The 20,028-nt window shown below is 40.9% G+C and overlaps 1 protein-coding gene across 4 annotated transcripts in view; it reads left to right on the forward strand.

Moving 5' to 3' along the window:
* Positions 1–4,459: 4,459 nt before the first annotated feature.
* The window catches only part of EEF1AKMT2 (EEF1A lysine methyltransferase 2), a 73,260-nt gene continuing 57,691 nt past the window's right edge, over positions 4,460–20,028 (forward strand). For 2 of the 4 annotated variants that reach the window (XR_015724699.1, XM_045772629.2), the window contains exons 1-3: positions 4,460–4,629; positions 5,643–5,708; positions 6,725–6,839. Coding sequence is in view for 3 of the 4 variants with exons in the window: in XM_045772629.2 (XP_045628585.1) it covers positions 4,502–4,629; positions 5,643–5,708; positions 6,725–6,839 (309 nt within the window). In the remaining variant the exon portion in view is untranslated. Of the gene's footprint in view, positions 4,630–4,958; positions 5,086–5,642; positions 5,709–6,724; positions 6,844–20,028 lie in introns of those variants that run through there. The other 2 variants (XM_087862588.1, XM_045772630.2) reach the window with 2 other exon arrangements.

Raw genomic sequence — 20,028 nt, forward strand, 5'->3', positions numbered from 1 at the left:
AAACAGAACTGTTTTCTAACAGTTGCAGAGGCCAAAAACCTTGGAATCATTATTGACACGCCCCCTTTGATCCGTCAGCACATTCTTAAAAATATATTAAGAATCTTACAACTCACCACTAGCACACCTATCACCTGTCATGGTGGTCCAAGCCATCAGCTCTCTCCTAGATCATTATAACAGTCTCTAACTCAAGAAGCCTGAACTGGGGGCAATATTACCCCTCAGGGGACATTTGGCAGTCTGGAGACATTTTTAGATGTCACAACTGGGGGGAGGGTGCCATGGTAATTCAGTGGTTAGAGGACAAGGAGGCTGCTCAACATCCTACAAAACATAGGAGAGCCCCTCCCCTCCATGTCAATGTTGAGAAACCCTGTATGACAGCTTCTATCTTTAACCCCTTTCTTGCCAAATCTATTCTCAACATAGCAACTAAACTGGTCATGGTAAAACTTAAATTTAAAATTTAAACCATGTTGCTTCTTGGTCTAACCCCAAACCTTGTAATGACCTGGCTCCTATTACTTGTCTGACTTCCTTTCCTGCTGCTGGCCCCTTTGTTCACTCTGCTTCAGCTACACTAGTCTTTCTGCTTCCTGGATATCCCTATCTCATCCTACCTCAGGGCCTTTGCACTTGCTGTTCCCTTTACCTAGAGTGCTCTTCTCACAGATAGTTGCAAGATATCCTCCTTTATCTCTGCTCTAGATGCCGTGACGTGTCACCCATACCCACCCTTGTGGGACTGATAGACTTATTATTCCAGCCACTCAGCAGGAAGTCGGCTTCTCCCTCTCCCACTCCCCCTGCTTGTGTTCCCTCTCTTGCTACCTCTCTCTCTGTCAAATAATTAAATAAAATCTTTAAAAAAATGTAGATGGATAAAGGCCCACCTCCTTCCCTTCAACTTGGGGCAATTCCAAAGGGTCACCCCAGCTCCAGAGTGCTCTGTGGGGGAAAGGGGTGCTAGCTGAGGTGCTGTTATAATGGTACCCCAGCCCAACCACTTCCTCCACCCAGCTCTGTTTCTTTCCCTTCCCCCACAGGTGGTAATCCTGAGAGCACTCCCTAATAAACTTCTTTAATGTTCATCTCAGTGTTAGACTCTGCTTCCCTGGGGATACAATCTATGACAACCTCTTGTAGGTTTTCACTTGGTGCCACCCTGCCAGAGAATCCTTCCTTATCACCCTAACCAGACTGCAGCCCTCACCTGACATTCTCAATCTTCTTCCCCCGCTTTCCCTTCCCCTTTCCCACTCATCACTACTTCATATCATCTCTATTCTATTCATTTCTCCAGCATATTCCTTTGTTCCTCCACTGGCATATTCTGAACTGCATGAAAACAGGATTCATCTTGGATTTGCTTCCTGGTGTATCTCCAGGGGGACTCAACCCCAGGACCCTGGAATCTTCACCCGAGCTGAAGGCAGACACTTAACTGACTGAGCCACCCAGTCGTCCCATATCACCACAACACAGTTAAGTGAAAATGCAACTTGCAAACAATGCAAATGGTAAGATTCCATGTCTATATTTTTATCAAAACAAAATAACGCATTTCTGCAAGTGCATATTTGCAGGCAAATGCCACACTCTGCTATGATGGGTCTGAAAGTAGAAACAAGAAAGTTCAGTTTCATTTGGATTATGCCCATTGGGTAGTCAAAGAAACCGGGACCTAAAGGTTTATTTTTTTTTTAAAGAATTTATTTTATTTATGTGACAGAGAGACAGCCAGCGAGAGAGGGAACACAGCATGGGAGTGGGAGAGGAAGAAGCAGGCTCCCAGCCGAGGAGCCCGATGCGGGACTCGATCCCGGAACGCCGGGAGCACGCCCTGAGCCGAAGGCAGACGCTTAACGACTGCGCTACGCAGGCACCCCTAAAGGTTTAAATTAAGTGATTTGTCCAGGTCACACCTGGTAGTGATCACACAACTAAGTTGCGACTGAAGTTCAAGATGGCTGACTGCATAGTCTGTTAATTGGCAAGAAAATGCAAAGGAAAGGAATGGGTGGTATCAGGCATTGAAAGAGAGAAAACCCTGCTGAGTTTTGGGGACCTCTGTAGAGGGAGAGAGGGGAAGAGAGGATAGCTGGGACCAGAGAAGGGGCCTAGAACTGAATGGCTTGAGGGAGGTCTACTGGAAAAGGGCTGCTGTGGCCCCAGTGAGCTGTGAGCCTTAAGTAGCCCAAGGGAAGGCAGAGCAGTGCAAAAATGCCCCTGAGTCCCGAGACCAGGAGGAGCTGCGTGCAGAGGGTGGAGAAAGGACAAGACAAGGATGATGCTCTGCTTTGGCTGATGGTAGGATGGTCAGGGGCCAAATGAATGGAGAACACAGGGAAGAGAGAGTTTGGGGGCATCAGAGCTGGGGGAGACGGCAGTGCAAGAAAGTTTGGTTTTGAACAGGTTGAGTTTCACATAACAAGGGGCATCTAGGCCACTGCAGTAAAAGGCGGGAGCTGGGGATAGAGGATGATATTGGAAGTCACTAATAGTAAGAAAAATACCTAACATTTACTGAATGCCGACCATGCATTTTATTTTTTAAATTTTTATATATATTTTAAAGATTTTATTTATTTATTTGACAGAGAAAGAGAGAGAGAGTACAAGCAAGGGGAGCAGCAGGCGAAGGGAGAAGCCGGCTCCCCACTGAGCAAGGAGCCCATGCAGGCTCTGGGCTCGATTCCAGGACCCTGGGATCATGACCTGAGCGGGGGGCAGTCGTTTAACTGGCTGAGCCATCCAGGCGCCCCAATAGACCTATTTTAAACCCCATTTTATAACCGAAGAAACTGTGCTAGCATTTACTGAGCATTTACCATGTATCGGGCACGTACGATTTCACAGGTATTATCTCATTTAATCTCTACAGCAGCCCTACGCCACAGGCACTGTTGTGAAAGGATGGGCAAACTGAGGCCCTGTGAACTTAAAGAACTCGCCTGTAGTCCCACACGATAGGGCCAGGGCTCCAAACCTGAATGCAACTCTAGAGCTGTGTGCCCACCTCCCTTTTTAAAAGGCTCACTTAAGAGCAGGTGGTGCTGGGAAAATAGGGAGGGGTTTTCAAGACTGGCATCCTAAACTGTGTTGATCACTACAGACGATCAAGGACAGTAACGCCTGGAACTTGACCCTTGGTTTGCCAAATGGGAAGTGCCTGAGAACCCTTGAAATCACAGTTTTGGTGAAGTTGTAGGTAAGCAGGGTTCCGGGCTGCAGGGATTGGCAACATGAGAGGGGACGAGGCAACCCAGAGTACTCAAAGAGCCTCCCCCTGCCTATGTAACGGACACCTGGTGAGACGACTGCGTTCCGCAGCACATTCCACCTTCTCCCTGGTGATGGGCAGCTCCTCCTCGCACTGAGCTTCTCCGCCCTCCACTGAGAATCCTGTTGCCCTGGGTGATCAGAGGTGGTGCCCCCCACAGCCGTCAGGACTAAACAGCCAGAGTAATTCTGGAGCCAGAGCAGGAGCTCTGTATAAACAGAGGGTTTTTCCAGGGCTCCATCCCAACAACTGTTTATAGCGTTCATCACACACAGCAAAAACATCTTAAGTGTTGGCAAGCCCAGATTGAAGATGGCCTTATCTTTCATGGGTGCTTCTTAATTAGAACCTAAAACTTTTTAAGACTTAGTCACATTCAAGCTTGCTTTCTCTAGCATCTAGAGCCTAGAAAAGATCAAAACAACCATTTGCCCAGGGCAGCACTGATTGGCTGTGGCATTTGGTGGTTTTATTACACTTTAATAAGGTTACTTACGTTCTTTCTTGAGTCCTTTAATCACTACACACATGGATCCCCATCTGTCTTTTACTGTATTCTATCACCAGTGGTTGCTGGAACATCTTGGAACATCTTGTATAGAAGGAGATACACATTTGGTCCTAACTGGGTTTTCTGTGAACTGTGAACTGTTGGTGCTGTTTACCTCTAGGGACTTACTGGACTTCTGTCTGCAGAGTCAACAGAAACGTGGCCTAGGAAACATTCCTTTTGGTTGCAAGGCAGCCTTCCTAGGGGCCTTTGAGGACCTTGCCTGGGACGTTGAACTGTCAGTAATTCATTGCTGCTACAGAAAACCCCCCAAAATCCATTCCTGGAAGAGGCTCAAACTGCATTTAAGTTGGATATTAAGTCTCAGTGAGGTTTAGCAAAACTGACTCCATTTTGGACCCGTTTCTTTTTCACGGACCCTTACAAACAGCAGTCCCCGAATGTAGTGGCGCTTAGGCGGGCACCTCAGGAAGGGGGTGCCTCTGACTCTGGCGGCAGTGGGCAGAGAGGGAGGCGAGGCCCCCCTCGGTCCACGCCTGAGTTTGCGAACCTCCACTCAGGACCAAAGACGAGCTGAGCAAGTGGGGGCCAGGAGTAGTAGAGAGGTCGGCCTCCCGCCGCCTAGAGGCGCCCACCCACGAGTCCGCTCTGTCCCTGCCTCGTCTCTATGGCGGCCCCAACAGCCCTCCCGGGCGCGGAGAGGGATGAACTCCGGCGCGGGCTGTAGCGGTGGCGGCGGTGGCGGTGGCGGTGTTGGGGCCGCGGAGCGGTCCCGAAGGGGCAGTCCCAGAGAGGATGGCTTCGCCCCGTCGGCGCTGGGGACCCGAGAGCAGTGAGTGTGGCATCGGGCAGGGAGCGTGAGCAGCCCCGCCCGGGCTGGGCCCAGGGGAGGGGATGGTGGGGGGAGGGCCCCGGAAGGTGGGGAGGACCTTGGGAGCGTGACACGAGGAAGCTGAGAGGGGACTGATGGGCTGGAATCCCGAGGGGCCATCCTGGGGGTGGTTAAGAGACATTTCAAGGAGTCGACGTGTAAAGGGCTCGTGAGGGCGTAATGGGCTCCGAAGCTCTGGGGGAGGCCTTGTGGGGGTCTTGAACCAGAGGGGCAGGCTTGGGAAAAGGGCTGGTGGGCAAGGGATGGGGTGGGGATGTGGGAGCTGGAAGGGGTGGGAGTGAAGGATGGCCTGAGGAGGGAGCGAAGAGAAAGTGATCTGACCCTAAATCGGTGTTCAGTAATATGAACGAATTAATAGATGGGTGAATGAATGACAGGGAAAGGGAAGGACGAGAGGTGAGTTGGAGGACTGAGAGGGAGCAGCGATTCTAGAGAGGGGAAGTAAGAAGAGAAGGCAAATGATGGGGAGGGGAAACTATACTTACAAGGAGTAAATCTTAAACTTACAATTTAACCTTTAGGCAGAGCTTGTGTTTGGTGAGTTCCCTTGTGAGTAACCACTGTATTGGTAGAAAATCTTTGTGTCTGCACGTTTTAGACTGAAATGTGCTATAATGACACTATGCCTGTACAGTGAAGTTTTGGACTTGTGTTTGGGATTTAGGGATCTTGGACACATAACTTGTTTTTATTTTTTTTAAGCTAAATTGTATAGTATTTTTATGTGTCAAGTGCTGTACTTAGTGCTTTACATATGTAAACTTATTCTGCTTGTCCGTGTCTTTCATTCTTTTAATATAAGGATGTTAAGAGATTGATCCATGTGCACTTACTGGTAACACTGATAATGTTTTAAACTTCTGTCATAAATACCTACAATGTATTAGAAACATATTTAAATCGTAATTCAGTTTGATTCAAGAATCTTGCTTTGCATTTGATTATTTATGTAGTTGGGATGCTGTCTATGAGAGAGAGCTGCAAACTTTTCAAGAATATGGAGATACAGGAGAAATCTGGTGAGTTAGAAAAAATAGTGGAATTATGATTCAGAAGAGTGAGTGTGTGTGTATGTGTGTGTGTCTTGTAAGTGCTTACCCCCAAAGAAAGACAACCTGAAAGTCTTGGGAACCTTGGACTGATTCTGGCTTTGCGGGTAGATTTAAAGAATCTCTCTCTTCGCTCTCTTTTAATGGTACAGACTTAAATTTGATGAGAATACAGGTTTCCCCTCCTTTTTGAATATTTACATTATGCCTCTTGGTTTTTATGAAACACTTACATTAGTACCTGTTTTTGCTAACTGAAAGAAATTCGAAGATTATCGCTTGTACGAAAAAAGGTGAAAAGCAAAAATAGCATTCACCATTTGTTTTTCAGTGAGCCATTAGGGAGGCAGTGCACACCCTAGCAGCAAGAGTGGTGCTGTCAAGCTCCTTCCCTGGTAACTACACTCAGCATCCCAGCATCAGGCCGCCATAGCTTTGAACAGTGTCTGTGAATGTCTGTGCTTTATCTTGATTTATTTTGTGCATCTGTTAGCAAGATGTGTCTTGCGGTATCAGGCCCAAGAGAGGTAATTTTTGAGGTCTGGGAATGCCCCCCAAATTTTACCACATAAATTACTGGTTATGGCTTCTTCACTTTGTGCCATTTTGCCTTAGGAAAGATTTCATAGCAATGCTCTACTTGCGGTTAGTGGGGGAAACCTGTATTAGGAAGTTGCTGTCATCCTGTGATTGTCCTTTTTCAATAAGCAATAAAATTTTGAGCCATCAACGTATACAAGTATTAATGTTGATGTAGTGAAACATTAGTAAGTAACATATTGACCTTATCTATTCTGTTCTATTTTGGGAGGTGTTGTCTCCTCAGTAACAGTACAGGTGAAGCTTAAGCAGTCACAGATGCTACTTCTTCCTTTCAAAAAAGGCTTAATTGAGCATATTGAATAAGCTGCTTAAATGGAATATAGTTGTAATCTTTGCTCTATATTCCTCTGGTATTTGATTAACGGATTCTCTGTTTCTAATAGGTTTGGAGAAGAGAGTATGAATCGGCTAATAAGGTGGATGCAAAAACGCAAGATTCCACTGGATGCTTCAGTGCTTGATATTGGAACTGGAAATGGTGTTTTCTTGGTCGAACTTGTTGGTACTTTTAGTATTCACGTGTTAAAGCCAAATTTTGAAATGAATTAAAAAAAAAATCTTGGAAATGAGGATACTAACGTTAATCTAAAGTAGATAAGCAAAAAAACCAAAAAACAAAAAACCACAAAGTAGTAGAGCAATTGTACCACTTACTTTGAGAAGTTACGTCGTACAAAAGGGAGGCTGCATGGATTGTGAGAAGGCATTAAATGAGAAGCCAGGGGATCTGAGTCCTACTCTTGGCCCTTCTGAGCTTAGCCTTGACCTTGAGCAAGCCACTTAATTTCTCTGGGTGTAGTATAGGTTCTTTCTTAAAGCTTTTGATAAGGTGATCTTAATTGGTTCTTAGCTCAAAACCCTGGAAATCTGTGCGTATAAAGGAAAGATGACATTTTACACTGGTAGGACATAAGTACCTTATCTTAGGTGAGCATATGGTTTGAAGAGAGTATTTTGTCTATGGAACTGAGTTTTGGCACAGATTCTACTAATTAAACCATCACTGTTGTGTACCTGTTGTGTGCTCATTGCTGTGGGTTGTACTATGGAGAAAATTAGAACACTTAGGCTTCCTCCTAGATGGCTTTACTGTCTTAATTTATAAGGATATATATGTAATGGTGAAATTTATTGAGTGGCTTCTACGTGCCAAGCCTTGTGCCAGGCATTGGCAACCTGAAAATGGGGACCTTGTGCTTGAATTGTTCTAATATAACAGAGGATGGACAGACATATAAACAATTAACACTGTAAGTTGATATGTGCAATAATAGATCACTGAGTATAGGAAAGAGAGTGGTTAACTTTGGGGAACAGAGATAGGAAGGGTCTTGGAGGAGCTAATATCCAAGTTGGGTGAAAATTGCAGGGGCAGAGTGTGGTGAGTGTGGGTGGGGTGTAAACAGGGAGAGAATTTCAAGCAGTGGAAACAATATTTAAAGGTTTGGGGGTTGCCTGACTGGCTTAGTTGGTGGACTGTGAGACTCTTGATCTCGGAGTGGTGAGCTCAAGCCCTGTGTTGGGTGTGGAGATGGCTAATAAATAAATAAATAAATAATCTTAAAAAAAAAAAAAAGACATGACGGTTTGAAGCAGCGTAGCACGTACTGGGCCTGTAAATAATTTGGTAAATTAGAATATAAAGTGTATATGTGGGATAGACAGAATGAGGATTAAGTTAAAGGTAGGATAAAGGTAGTAGGAGCCATATCATATGCCATGCCTAACAGGTTAGATTTTACTTTTAGGCTATGGGTAGCCATTGAAATGTTCTAAGCAGTAGAGAATGATTCGAAAAATTTATGGTAAATGTTTTTGAAACTTAAGGTATGACGTATATATGTTAAAGTGCACAAATCAAAAGCATGTGGCTCAGTGAATTTTCACAAAGTGAACACACCTGTGGTCACCTATGATCTACCACCCTGCTCAAGAAGTAAAAAATATTGCAGATTCTAGAAACTCCCCTGAACGCCCTACCAGTCCTTTCTAAATTACTACCTCCTTCCTCTCTAAAGGTAACCACTAATGAGAAGTTTTAACATCAGAGATTAACTTGCCTGTTATTGAATGTATAAATGGAGGACTTGACTATGTATTCTTTCCAGTGTGTTCTCCACTTTCTGTGAGATTCACTAAAGTTGTGTGTAGTAGTAACACATTCATTTTCATTGCTGTGTAAGATTTAATTATACTCAGCTTTATTCATTCTCTTGTTTACCTGTAGATTCTTTTGGATTTTAGTAGTTTATTTGTAGAGGCTAATGATTTATCCTTTGAGACTAACAGTTTAAGTAGATTTTTTAGATTTTTTACATATACAGTTGACTCTTGAACAACATGGTTTTGAACTATGCAGGCCCACTTATTTGTGGAATTTTTTACAATAAATACATGCATAGTACTGTAAATGTATTTTCCTTGTGATTTTCTTAATATTTTCTTTTCTCTAACTTACCTTATTGTAAGAATAAAATGTACGATATACATAACATACAAAACACATGTTAATCGATTGTTATGTTATCAGTAAGGTTTTCAGTCAACAATAGGCTATGGAGTGCCTGGTTGGGTCAGTCAGTTAGGTGTCTAACTCTTGATTTTGACTCAGGTCATGACCTCAGGTCGTGAGATTGAGCACTGTGTCGTGCTCTGTGCTGAGCACGGAGCCTGCTTAGGATTCTCCCTCTCCCTCTGCCCTTCCCTCCTGCTCACACAGGTGCTCTCTCCCTCTCACTCTAAAAAAAAAAAAAAAAAATACAAAATCCCCCCCCCCATACCAGTAGACTATGAGTAAAGTTTTGTGGGAATCAAAAGTTAAATGCAAATTTTTTACTTTGAGGGGTGTCAGCACTCCTAACCCCTGTGTTGTTCAATGGTTAACTGTATAATTATGCAGACTGTAATAATGGCAGTTTTCTTTCTTCCTTTCCAGTCCTTTATAACTTTTCTCCTCTTACTACACTGTCTAGGACCTCTAGAGGAATCTTGAAAAGAAGTGGTAACAGAAGACATCCTTGTCTTTTTCCCCCTTTCCAGAGATTACTTTGAAAGTTTCACTGTTAGGTATGATGTTAGCTTGTAAATTTGTTTTGTAGATCAGTTGGTATCAGACTAAAGAAGTTTCTTTCTGTTCTTCCTTTGCTAAAAGAGAGTGAGTGTGTTTGTTTCTTATAAATCTTGTTATTTATCAAATGTTTTTCCTGTTATTGAGATAATCATATGAATTTTCTTTAGCCTCTTCGTGTTGATGAATTACATTGATCATTTTCAAATGTTAATTGCATTTCTGAAATGAATCCAATTTATATATCATTGGATTCAGTTTGTTAATATTTTGTTTAGGATTTTTACAACTCTGTCCATGGGAAAGATTGTCTTAGTAATTTAACATTTTTGTAGTGTTCTTGTCAAGTTTTAGTATCAGGTTATGCTGGCATCATTAAGTAAGAATTTATTTTTTGGAAGAGTTTATTAATGATTAGTTTTTTTTTCTTCCTTAAATGTTTGGTAGAATTCACTGGTGAAGCCACCTACATGTGGAGTCTTTTAAGGGAAGTTACTTTCTTTTTTAATGTGTACTTATTACATGTAGTATGGTATACATATAGAAAAATGGTCATTAAGTATATAGCTTTTACAAAATGAACACCTTTGTGTAACTCACCAAACTCATCAAGAAATCAGACGTTGTTAGCATCATAGAAGAAGCCCCTTTGTGCATTCCCCTCACCCCCATTCCCTTCTAAAGTTAACCACTATTCTGATGTCTGTCATCATATGTTAGGCTGTTTTTGGTGTTAGCTGTACTGGTTTCTCACCGTGTTTTTATTTATTTGTTTATTTATCTATTTATTTATTTAGATTTTAAAAATATATTTGTCAGAGAGACAGAGCACAGGCGGGGGGGAGTGGCAGGCAGAGGGAGAAGCAGCTCTTACGGAGCAAGGAGCCTGATGTAGTACTTGATCCCAGGACCCTGAGATCATGACCTGAGCCAAAGGCAGACGCCCAGGTGTCCGTATTTATTTTTTTAAGATTTTATTTATTTGAGAGAGAGAGTAAGCATGGGGGGGTAGGGGCAGAGGCAGAGAGCCCGAGAGAGAAGTAGACTCCCCGCTGAGCAGGGAGCCTGAATTTGGCTCAATCCCAGGTCCCCAAGATGACCTGAGCTGACCCGAGCCAAAGGCATACACTTAACCAACTGAGCCACCCGGGCGCCCCCTCCCTGTGGTTTTAATTAGCATTTCCCAAACAACTAATGATGTTGAGCACCTTTTCATGTGCTTATTTGCCATTTGTATATCTTCTTTGGTGAAATGGGTGTTCAGATCTTTTGGCCATTTTTAAATTGGGTTGTTTACTTATTGTTAAGAGTTGAGGATTCTTTATGTATTGTGGATATTAAGTTCTTTACCAAGTGTGTGATTTCCAAATGTTTTCTCCCATTCTTTGGCTTCTTTTTTTTATTCTCTTAATAGTATCTTTTGAAGGGCAGAAGTTCTTGATTTTGATGAAGTTCAGTTTATTAACTTTTTTCTTGTATGGATTGTGCTTTTGTGATCATAGTAACTCTTTGCCTAACCCAAGGTCACACAGATTTTCTCCTATTTTGTCTTCTGAAAAGTTTAAAGTTTTACCTTTTACATTTATTTTCTTTCTTTCTTTTTTTAAGTTTTATTTTAAGTAGACTCCACACCCAGTGTGGGGCTTAAACTCACAGCCCTGAGATTAATAGTTGCATGCTCTACTCACTGAGCCGGCCAGGCACCCCTGCCTTTTGCATTTAGATCAGCGATTCTTTTTTTTTTTTTTTTTTTTTAAGATTTTATTTATTTATTTGAGAGAGAGAAAGAGAATGCATGAAAGAGAGAGAGAGAGTGCACGAGCAGGGGGGAGGGGTAGAGGGTGAGGAAGAAGCAGACTCCCTGATGAGCAGGGAGCCCAAGGCCAGACGTGGGTCTCAGTCCCACGACCCTGAGATCATGACCTGAGCTGAAGGCAGACACTTAACCGACTGAGCCACCCAGGCTCCCAGATGTGTGATTATTTTGGAGTTAATTTTTCTGTAAGGTTTGAGATACTGGTTGAGGTTCTGTGTGTGTGTGTGTGTGTGTGTGTGTGTGTGTGTGTGTGTGTGTGTGTATGAATGTTGAATTGTTTCCACCATATTTTGAAAAGATTATCCTTTGTCCATTACATTGAGTTTTACCTATTTTTTTTAATAAGTTTTTTTTTTTAAAGATTTTATTTATTTTTGTGAGAGAGAGAGAGAGAGAGAGCTAAAAAGAGAGTGTGAGCTCGTGAGCTCGAGTGGTGGGGAGGGGCAGAGGGAGAAGCCGACTCCCTCCTGAGCAGGGAGCCTGATGCGGGACTCCATCCCAGGACCCTGGGATCATGACCTGAGCCTAAGGCAGACACTTCACTGACTGAAACACCCCACCCAGGGACCCTACCTGTTTTTGATATGATATGAATGATATTATGGTTATGCACTATATTTATTTTTTTGATCTCGCTTCTGCCGAGCATGGATTTGTGAAGTTCCTCTTTTCAGAGATTGCTTTCAGTATTTCACTGTTAGGTGAAGCAGTACGTTGCTTCATTTCAGTGTGATAAGGTATTATACCATATGAAAATACTGCAGTTAATTTAATTATGCATTCATTCATTCATTTGTGCATTTGTTCTCTGTTGATGGACATTTGGGCTTTTTCCAGTACTGCATTATTACCAATATTGCCAAACAATTTTCCAAAGTGGTTGTACTAGTTTACACTACTACTGGCAGTGTGTGAGAAGTCCATCCTTGCCAATACCCCATGTTGTCAGTTTATACAGTTTCAGTGATTCTGGTAGGTGGGCAGTGGTATGTCATGGTTTTATTATTTCCTGATGACTAAAAATGTTGAGCATATTTTCATATGCATTTTGGCAATTTGGCTATTCTTTTTTGTGAAGTGCCTGTCCAGGTTTTTTGCCCATGTTAAAATTGGGTTGCCTGTGTTTTTCGTATTGATTTGTCAGAGTTCTTTATATAATTTGGGTATGTGACCTTTGTGTCACAAATACTTTTCATCTGCTGCATGGCTTGCCTTTTCACTTTTACAATAGCATCTTTTGATGAATAAAAGTTCTTTATTTTTATTAAAGCTTATTATATCATTTAAAAAATTATTAGTGCTTTTGAATATTCTATATTAAACCTTGCCTGCCCAGAATTATAAAGATATTTTCCTTCATGCTCTTCTAGAAGCTGTATTTTCTTCACATTTAGGTTCTGTGTGTGTGTGTGTGTGTGTGTGTATGAATGAAGGCAGAATGTTATATATATTGTGAGGTAAAGTTTAAGGTTTATTTTTTCCCTTATGACTATCCAGGTAACCCAGCACCATTTATTGAAATGTCCATCCTTTCTCCCACTTCACTTCTCTCATAAGCCATATTGGTGTGTGCTTGGGTCTATGTCTGTATTCTCTATTCTGTTCCTTTGGGTCTGTTTCTTTATCCTTATGCTAGTGTCTTGCTGTCCTGATTACTGCAGCTTTATGTCTTTGTGTTCCGTTTTTTTTTTTTAATTAAAAAAAATTTTTTTTGGAAGATTTTATTTATTTATTATAGAGAGTACATGAGCACAAGCAGGGGGAGCAGCAGAGGGAGAGGGAGAAGCAGGCTCTCCACTGAGCAGGCTCCATCCCAGGACCGTGGGATCATGACCCGAGCCAAAGGCAGATGCTTAACTGACTGAGCTACCCAGGTGCCCCTTCATATTCTGTTGATGTGAATTCTCCAATATTGGTCTCTTTTTGTATTGGCTGTTGTTAGCTTTTTCCATATTTATGTAAATTTTAGAATAATCTTCTCTCTTCTCAGGAAAAAATATACCCTGGCATTTTGATTAGGAATTTACAGATTAATTCAGGGAGGATGCATGTTTATTTAAATTTTAGACTCATCACTTCTCAGGGAAAAAAATCCTAGGATTTTGATTTGGATTGCATTGAATTTGGGGAGAATTTAGGTCTTTATAATATTGAGTGTCTGAGTCCATGAACGTGATATGTTCCTCCATTTATTTAGTTCTTTATATTCTGTCAGTAATATTTTGTAGTTTTCTCTGTTAGGATCTTATTTATCTTAGATCGATCTCTAGATGTTTGTTGTTGTTGCAGTTGTTAATGTTTTTAAAATTTTATTTTCTAGGGGTGCCTGGGTAGCTCAGTTGGGTAAGTGTCCGACTCTTGCTTTTTGCTTAGGTCATGATCTTGGGGTCGTGGGATTGGGCTCCACATTGAATGTGATGTTTCCTGGGGATTATCTCCCTCTTCTTCTGCCCCTCCCCCTCTACTCCTTCGGCTTGTACTCTCTCTAAATGAATAAATAAATTTTTAAAAACTATCTATTTATTTGACAGAGAGCATGTGCGCGAACACAAGTAGGGGGAGTGGCAGGCAGAGGCAGAGGGAGAGGAAGAAACAAGTGTCATGTGTGTTATGTCCATGTCCCCCTGCCCCCAGCAGAGAGCCTGATGTGGGCCTCCATCCCAGAATCCTGGGATCATGACCTGAGCCAAAGAAGAAGAGGCTTAACCAACTGAGCCATCCAGGAGCCCCTGAATAAATAAAATCTTAAAAAAAAATTATTTTCTAATAGTTCATTGATGGTAAATAGAAGTAGAATAGATTTCTCTATTGATCTTGTATCCAGTAATTCAAACATTAATTCTAATAGTTTATTCATGGATTCTCTTGGATTTTCTTATGTACAGTAATGTCATGTAGTTTTATTTCTTCAGTTTCAACTTTGATGTTTTGTTTATTGAAATGCTGTGTACTCTTGAATACAGTGTTTTTTTGTGTTGTGTTTTTTTTTTTAAGATTTTTATTTATTTATTTGACAGAGAGAGAGAGACAGTCAGAGAGAGAGGGAACACAAGCAAGGGGAGTGGGAGAGGAAGAAGCAGGCTCCCAGCGGAGGAGCCCAACGGGGGGCCTGATCCCAGAACTCCAGGATCATGCCCTGAGCCGAAGGCAGACGCTTAACGACTGAGCCACCCAGGCGCCCCTCTTGAATACAGTGTTGAATAGAAATTATGAAGGCAGATAGCCTTGTAACACTGCCTAGTAGAAGAGGAAAGCTTCTAATACTTCACCATTACATATAATGTTAGTTATAGGTTTTTATAGATAGTCTTTATCAGATTGAGGGTTTCCTTTATATTCCTAGTTTACGTTTTTAATCATGAATGGGTGTTGAATTTGATCAGCTGCTTTCTTTGATATTCACTGAGATGATTAGATGATTTTTCTGCTTGATTCTATTAATGTTGAATTGATTGGTTTTGGGGACAGGGTGTCTTAATTTTTTTAATTAACATTTTTATTCAAAAAATTTTAGGGATTGATTTTTTTTTTTTTTAATTTTTTTAAAAAGTAAGTTCTGCACCCAATGTGGGGCTTGAAATCATGACCTGGAGATCAAGTGTTGCATGCTCTACCGACTGAGCCAGCCAGGTGCCCCTGCTTGGTCAGTGTTAAAACAAACTTCTATTCCTGAAGTAAACCAAGTTTGATTGCTGTGTATTATCCTTTTCATATATTATTGGATTTCATTTGGTAGTATTTATTTTGCTTATGATTTATATAGTTTCATGAGAGAGATTAGCCAGTAATATTCCTTACCAGAAATTTTCATCTAAGGTTTTTGTATCAAGGTTATGCTGGCCTCACAACAAGATGGGAGATCGCTCTCCTTTTATTCTTTGGGAGAATTTTTTTTTTTAAAGATTTTATTTATTTATTTGACAGAGAGAGAGACAGCCAGCGAGAGAGGGAACACAGGCAGGGGGAGTGGGAGAGGAAGAAGCAGGCTCCCAGTGGAAGAGCCTGATGTGGGGCTCAATCCCAGGACTCTGGGATCACGCCCTGAGCCGAAGGCAGACGCTTAACGACTGAGCCACCCAGGCGCCCCATCTTTGGGAGTATTTTTAATTGGCTTTGTTTCTTCCGTAAACGTTCAGACGAGTTCTTGGTGACATCCTCTGGAATGTGGAGGTTTTTTTGGTAGGGTTTGAGTCAGTATGTGTTTTTCAAGAAATTTATCCATTTATCTAAATGTTAAAATTAGCATCAGGTTGTTCATAATTTGCTGTTAAATTTTAAAAATTTACATATTGTAAAATTGACTTTTTTGCATAGAGTTCTGTGGATTTTAACACATGTACAGATTGATTTAATCACCTTTACAGTCAGGATACAGAATAGTTGCATCCTGTGTAACCATACCTTTTCCCCCTGGTAGCCACTGATGTGTTCTCCATCACTAGTTTGTGTTCTTGAGGATGTCCTATAAAATGGAATCATGCAGTATTATAATCTTTTGAGATTGCCTTCTTTTGGTCAACATAATGCTTTTGAGATTCATCCACATTTTTGTGTGTATTAGTAGTCATTCCTTTTCATTGCTGAAACGTATCTGATGTATGGATATATCGCCGTTTGTTTATCCATTGTTGAAGGGCATGTGAGTTGCTAGTTTTAGGCAATTATGAATAAGCTGCTATAAACATCTGTGTAAACATTTTGGTGTGAACATGTTTAATTTCTCTAATGTGAATATATGTTTAACTTTATTAGAAACTGCCAAGCCATTTTTCTGAGTGGTTGTACCATTTTGCATTCACATTTCACATACCTGAACAATGTGTGATTATTCCAGTTGGTCTGTATCTTTGCTGATACTTGGAATTGTCCATATTTGCTCTTTTAGCCATTCTAATATGTGTATAGTGGCATCTAATGATGGTTTTAGTTTGTAGTTCTCTGATGGCTGATTATGGTGAACATGTTTTCATGTACTTATTTGCTATCTTTATATCTTGTTTGGTGAAATTTCTGTTCGAGTCTTTTGCTCATTGTCGGATTGAATTGTCTGTTTTCTTAACTGTTGAATTTTGTGAGTTCTTTGTATATTCTGAATACAGGTCTTCTCTGAAACATGATTGTAAATGTTTTCTAGCTTCTCTTCAATCTAGCTTCTCTTTTTAAGAGATGAAAAGTAAAAGTTTAAAATTTTTTTTTTTTTAAAAAGATTTTATTTATTTATTCGACAGAGAGACAGCCAGCGAGAGAGGGAACACAAGCAGGGGGAGTGGGAGAGGAAGAAGCAGGCTCATAGTGGAGGAGCCTGATGTGGGACTCGATCCCACAACGCCGGGATCACGCCCTGAGCCGAAAGCAGACGCCCAACCGCTGTGCCACCCAGGCGCCCCAAAAGTTTAAATTTTTGATAAAGTCGCCAGTTTATTGAGTTATTTACTTATTTATATTATATTTTTTTCTCTTGAGTATCTCTGTGTGGGGCTTGAATTCACGACCCTGAGATCAAGAGTTGCTTGCTCTACCGACAGCCTGCCAGGCACCCCTAATTTTTTTTTCTTTAATGTATCGTGTTTTTGGTGTCGTGTCTAATAACTGTTTTCCTAATTTACTTTTTCTCCTTTCTTTTCCCCTAAAGGTTTTATAGTTTTAATCTTTTACGATGATTCTTTTTGAGTTAATTTTTATATAAGATATGAGGTTCAGGGGGCACCTGGGTGGCTCAGTTGTTAAACGTCTGCCTTTGGCTCACAGTGTGATCCCAGAGTCCTGGGATTGAGCCCCACATCAGGCTCCTCCGCTGGGAGCCTGCTTCTTCCTCTCCCACTCCCCTTGCTTGTGTTCCCTCTCTCACTGGCTGTCTCTCTCTGTCAAATAAATAAATAAAGTCTTAAAAAAAAAAAAAGATATGAGGTTCAAGTCAAGATTCTTTTTTTTTTTTGGCATATAGATGTCCCTTTGTTTTATTTTTTATTTTTTTCAAGATTTTATTTATTTATTTGACAGAGAGACAGCCAGCGAGAGAGGGAACACAAGCAGGGGGAGTGGGAGAGGAAGAAGCAGGCTCCCAGCGGAGGATCCCGATGCGGGACTTGATCCCGGAACGCCGGGATCACACCCTGAGCCGAAAGCAGACACTTAACGACTGTGCCACCCAGGCGCCCCCCCTTTGTTTTATTTTTAAAAAATTTGTTTAAGATTTTATTTATTTATTTGAGAGAGAGAGAGTGTGCACAAGAGGGGGGAGGGTCAGAGGGAGAAGCAGACTCTCTGCTGAGAGAGGAGCCTGACGTGGGGCTTGATCCTGGGACTCTGGGATCATGATCTGAACTGAAGGCAGATGCTTAACTGACTGAGCCACCCAGGCGCCCCGATGTCCCTTTGTTTTAATATAATTTGTTAAAGAGACTGCCCTTCCTTCATTAAATTGTCTTTTCACCTTTGCCAAAAATCAGTTGGCCATATTTTTGTGTATCTATTTCTGGACTCTGTTTCATTGATGTATCTATCCTTTTGTAACACCACATTGTCTTGATTAATGTAGCTTTTTAGTAAACCTTAAAAGTTGAATAGTGGGATTCTGCCAGTTTTAGTCTTCATTTTCTAATTTTTTAAAAAAGATTTTATTTATTTATTTATTTATTTATTTATTTATTTATTTATGAGAGAGAGAGGAGAGAGAGAGCCTAAGCACAAGCAGAGAGAGTGGCAGGCAGAGGCAGAGGGAGAGGTAGAGGGAAAAGCAGGCTTACCGCTGAGCAAGGAGCCTGACGTGGGGGTCAATCCCAGGACCCTGGGATCATGACCTGAGCTGAGGGCAGATCTTTAACCAACTGAGCCACCCAGGCACCCCTTATTCTTCTTTTTCAAATGTTGTTTTGGCTATTCCAGTTATGTTACCTTTCCAAATTTTATTTATTTAATTTTATTTTTTAAATATTTTATTTATTTGACAAAGAGAGCAAGCACAAGTAGAGGGAGCAATAGGCAGAGTTAGAGGGAGAAGCAGGCTCCCCACTGAGCAGGGAGCCTGACGTGAGGCTCCATCCAAGGACCCTGGGACCATGACCTGAGCCCAAGGCAGACGCTTAATGACTGAGCCACCCAGGTGCCCCTTCAAATAAATTTTAAAATCCATTTATATTTATCTAAAATAATCCATGCTGAAAATTTGGTTGGAATTGAGCTAAATCTGTAAATTGATGAGAATCGACATCTTTACTATCTAGAGTCTTCCAGTCCATGAACATGGTATGTCTCTTCATTTATTTAGGTCTTCCTTGATTTCTTTCATCTGTATTTTTTCATTTTCAGCATATAGATCCTATACATATTTTTATACTTGTATCAATGTATATTTTTTGGAGTATTTTAAGTGGTATTGCTTTTCGAAATTCAGTTTCCAATTGTTTATTGCTAGAAATATGGTTGATTTTTGTGTATTGACCTTGTACTCTGTCACCTTGCATTTATTAGTTCTAGGAGTTTTTTGGTGGGTTTTCTGGACTTTTCTATGTAGACAATCATTGTTTATGAATGGGGCAGCTTTAGTTCTTCCTTTTTAATTTGCATGCCTTTTATTTCTTTTTCTTGCCTATTTACACTAGGTATGGCTTCCAGTACAATGTTAACTAGGAGTGGTAACAACAGGACATTCTTGCCTTGTTCTAGTCTTAGTTTTCTAATCTACGTGTGCATTTCACCATTAAGGTTGTGTTGACTTAAAAAAGGGGGTATAGGTTAGCTGTAGGATTTTTTTTGATGTCCTTTATCAGATTGATGAGATTCCTTTCTATTTCTAGAATAGATGTTGAATTTTGTTGAATTTCTTAGAGTCCTCTTAAGGTTATTTATTTCATTTGAGTGAGTTTGCAGTTTTTGAGGAATTGGTCCAGTAATATCTAAACAGATTTAGACACTACGACCAGATGGGGCTTATTCCGAGAATGCAATGCCGGTTCATTACATGAAAATCATATAACCTATCATATTAACATTCTAAAAAAGAAAAGCTTCATGATTATACTCACTGATGGGAATTTTTTTTTTTTTTTTATATCACTCTTCTTTCCTTTTGGGAGTCTGGAAATAGAAATGTTAGAACTTTTCATATTGTTCCACAGGTCTTCTGTGAGTCTCTGTTCATTTTTTTCCCATTTTTCTCTGTTGATCAGATTGATTGATTGGTTTTTTCGTTGATCAGATTTGATATGTCTTCAAATTCACAGACTTCTTTTCCCTCTTATTTCTATTCTGCTATTAAGTCTACATGTTGCAGTTGGTTAATAGTTTCTTAAGGCTTTTTTTTTCCTCCCTACACCTTTTCCTTACTTTGTGATGTTTTTGTTGTAAAAGGTAGTTTATTAGTCCCAAATGATTTTCCACAGTGTGAATTTTCTAATTGTACTTCTATCATTTAAAATGTTTTCTGTGCCCTGTATTTTCTATAGGTTGGAAGTTAGAGCTAGAATAAGGTTCAGTAAACTGTAGTTTTGAGGGCCAAATCTGGCCTTCCTCTGTTTTTAAAAATATTTATTAAAATGTAGCCACACTCATTCATATACACATTGTCTGTACCTGCATATGTGCTGCAGTGGTAGAGCTGAGTAGTTGTGACAGAGATTGTGTGGCTGGGAAACCTTAAAATATTTATGCCCTATTCCTTCTTCCCTCCCTCCCTCCCTCCCTCCATAGTGATAGAAGTTTATTTGGCACGAATACAGAAAAAGAACTCTCAGGAGTGAGAGGGGTCCTGACAGGGTTGCCCAGCCCTGTTCCTTTAAAGTAAAATTTTGATAATCTCTGATTCA

The sequence above is a fragment of the Ursus americanus genome, chromosome 6 (assembly GCF_024610735.1).
Source record: "Ursus americanus isolate L20-20 chromosome 6, mUrsAme1.1.p, whole genome shotgun sequence".
NCBI lineage: Eukaryota > Metazoa > Chordata > Mammalia > Carnivora > Ursidae > Ursus > Ursus americanus.